This window comes from Colobus angolensis, unplaced genomic scaffold, assembly GCF_000951035.1.
Source record: "Colobus angolensis palliatus isolate OR3802 unplaced genomic scaffold, Cang.pa_1.0 Scaffold138, whole genome shotgun sequence".
Classification (NCBI taxonomy): domain Eukaryota; kingdom Metazoa; phylum Chordata; class Mammalia; order Primates; family Cercopithecidae; genus Colobus; species Colobus angolensis.
Window position 1 is genome coordinate 4,228,120 of NW_012114466.1, and position 2,742 is coordinate 4,230,861.

The 2,742-nt window shown below is 54.4% G+C and overlaps 1 protein-coding gene across 3 annotated transcripts in view; it reads right to left on the reverse strand.

The window, feature by feature from the left end:
• MPPED1 (metallophosphoesterase domain containing 1) overlaps positions 1 to 2,742 on the reverse strand; it is a 93,526-nt gene that overhangs the window by 7,838 nt on the left and 82,946 nt on the right. For all 3 annotated transcript variants that reach the window (XM_011934788.1, XM_011934787.1, XM_011934789.1), the window contains one exon: positions 1,227 to 1,342. In XM_011934788.1, the coding sequence (XP_011790178.1) occupies positions 1,227 to 1,342 (116 nt within the window). The remainder of the gene's footprint in view (positions 1 to 1,226; positions 1,343 to 2,742) is intronic.

Sequence of the window (2,742 nt, forward strand, 5' to 3'; positions counted from 1 at the left end):
CATCACCACCACCGGGACCCCCATCACCACCACTACCACCATCACCATCATCACCTCCCACCACCACCTCCATCACCACCAACACCTCCATCACCACCACCACCCCATCCCCACCACCTCCATCACTACCTCCATCACCACCTCCATCACCACCACCACCCCCATCACCACCACCTCCATCACCACCACCTCCATCACCACCACCTCCACAACCATCACCACCCCCATCACCACCACTACCACCATCACCATCATCACCTCCCACCGCCACCTCCACCTCCCACCATCACCACCACCTCCATCACCACCAATACCTCCATCACCACCATCACCCCATCCCCACTGCCACTACCTCCATCACCATCACTACCTCCCATCACCACCACCACCTCCACCTCCCACCATCACCTCCATCACCACCATCACCTTTATCACCACCACTTTCATCACCTCTACCACCATCACCACCTCCACCACCACCATCTCCACCATCACCACCTCCATCACCACTACCTCCATCACCACTACCTCCACCATGACCATGGGAATGAGAGAGAGAGGACATTGTTCTGGACTGAGGTGGGGTCAGCAGTATGGAGAAAAGGGGGAGTGGGAGGCAGTTTGGAGGCAGAATGGGAGGGATGTGGTGATGGCCAGGCTGTGGGAATGAGGAAAGGAAGGGAACTGAGAAAGCCCCCAGATGGGACGGTGGGGGTGGGGGAGGTGGTATGCAGATGAGGGATGACCTCAGTGTGGATTGGGTCGTGGGGTGGGGGCAGAGAGGAGAGATGGGAGGTGGTTCCCAGGCCATGGGGATGTTGGGCTGGACGGGGGTGAGGGAGCGGGGACCCTGGGTTTCTGAGGGAGTGAGGGCTGCCCGGACGAAGCCCTATGCAGGGCTCTGGTGATTTTCAGCACCCAGGACTGGGGTCTGCAGAGGCATGAGCCAAAGCTCCAGGGTCCTGCATGTCAAATGGACAGGTGACTCTGGCCTCCCGTGCTGTTGTGAGGAGCCCACAAGGTAACAAGTTAAGCCTCCAGCTCTCAGTGGGCACTCAGGAAATAAGAGGGACCATGGGGTGACGTGTCCTCACTGCCCCAGCAAGTGGGACTCAGAGCCCCTCCAGGGCTCTCCTACACAGGCCAGGCCCAGCCAGCCCCCCATCCCAGAGCCCACCCACGAGCCCAGGTGGGCGAGCTGGAGGGCCAGGGCAGCAGAGCCTTACCTAGTGGCGGTCCATGGGTTATCAGGATGTCTACGCCTTCAGGAATGAGGTTCCATTTCTCCAGCAGGGCTTGTCCTCGCGGGAGGTTGAAGCCCCAGCCGTAGAACCAGGGCTGCCTGCAGAAGAAGTGCAGGTGGTTGAGGGAGTGTGGGTGAAGGTACGGGGCAGTCACACGGAAGGCGGAACTCCCCACAGGCCAGGTGGTCTTCAGGACCAACCTGCTACCTGGAAAGTCAGGGACGGTCTCCACCCAGGGAAGGCAGGGACTCACCAGGACTCTGACCCACTGGCGGGCTGTGGGTCCCTGGGCAATTCTCTTTCCCGTCTCCTTCTGCTTACCTGTAGTTTCTGTTTTTCCGTAAGTATTATTACATAACCAAAAAAAAAGAAAGCTAAATACATATATACATATATATACACACACACACATACACACACACATATACACATATATACATATATATACATATACATGCAAGACCAGCCTGGGCAACACAGTAAGACGCTGTCTCTAAAAAAATATTTTTAAATGCATATATGGGTGTATGTGTGTGTGTATATACATGTATATGTATATGTGTGTGTGTATGTATGTGTGTGTGTGTGTGTATATATATATACACACATATCAGCTTCTTCCTAAAACCTTTCCTGCTCCAAGCCTTTCCAAGAAAATCCACAGGGAACATTTTACATTCTCCACTACCCCCACCCCCACCCCCAGGAAGATGCCCCTCCAATCTCCCTCCCCCAGGCAGAGTGTGTGGACCCCCAATCAAAAGAGAGCAGATTCCAGGTGTGGGCTGCTCATTCTTGCTTATACTGGAAGCTCTGGCCAGGCAGTCCAGGTAGAGTTGACCCACCCCCAGCTGCGAGGGTGGGGCCAGGTGGACCTAGACCATTAAATGCAATACCAGCCTGGTAGCCTGCTCCGCAGTCAAGACCTGAACCCATCAGTGCCAGATATTCCTCCTAGTCAGTTCAATGGTGAACATATCACCTAGATTCTTCCAACTGCAGGGAGTCTCAGATTCTTTCAAGAAGAAGAAAAGTGGATACTGTCATCCCTGTGTATAAACAGTGAGCCTCTAGCCTTGGGAGCTGTCGGCAGCTGTTAAGCTACCCAAGAAACAGCTGGATCAAACTGGACCAGACACCCACCCTACCTCAGCACTTCCCAATTATATGGGCCAACACAAAGCCATTTGAACTGGGTTTTCAGTCATTTGCAACAAAAGCATCAGAATCATCCCTGAGGTTTCACCCATAGATGATTCCACAAGAATAGGCCCTTTATGTCGATGAAGGAGCCAGCATCACCACCTCCACCACTACCTCCATTACCACCACTACCTCTACCACCATCACCTCCATCACCACTACCTCTGCCGTCACCAGCACTTCCACCACCACCTCCACTACCACCACCTCCACCACCACCTCCACCACCACCACCTCCATCACCACCACTACCACTTCCACCATCACCAGCACTTCCACCACCACCACCACTACG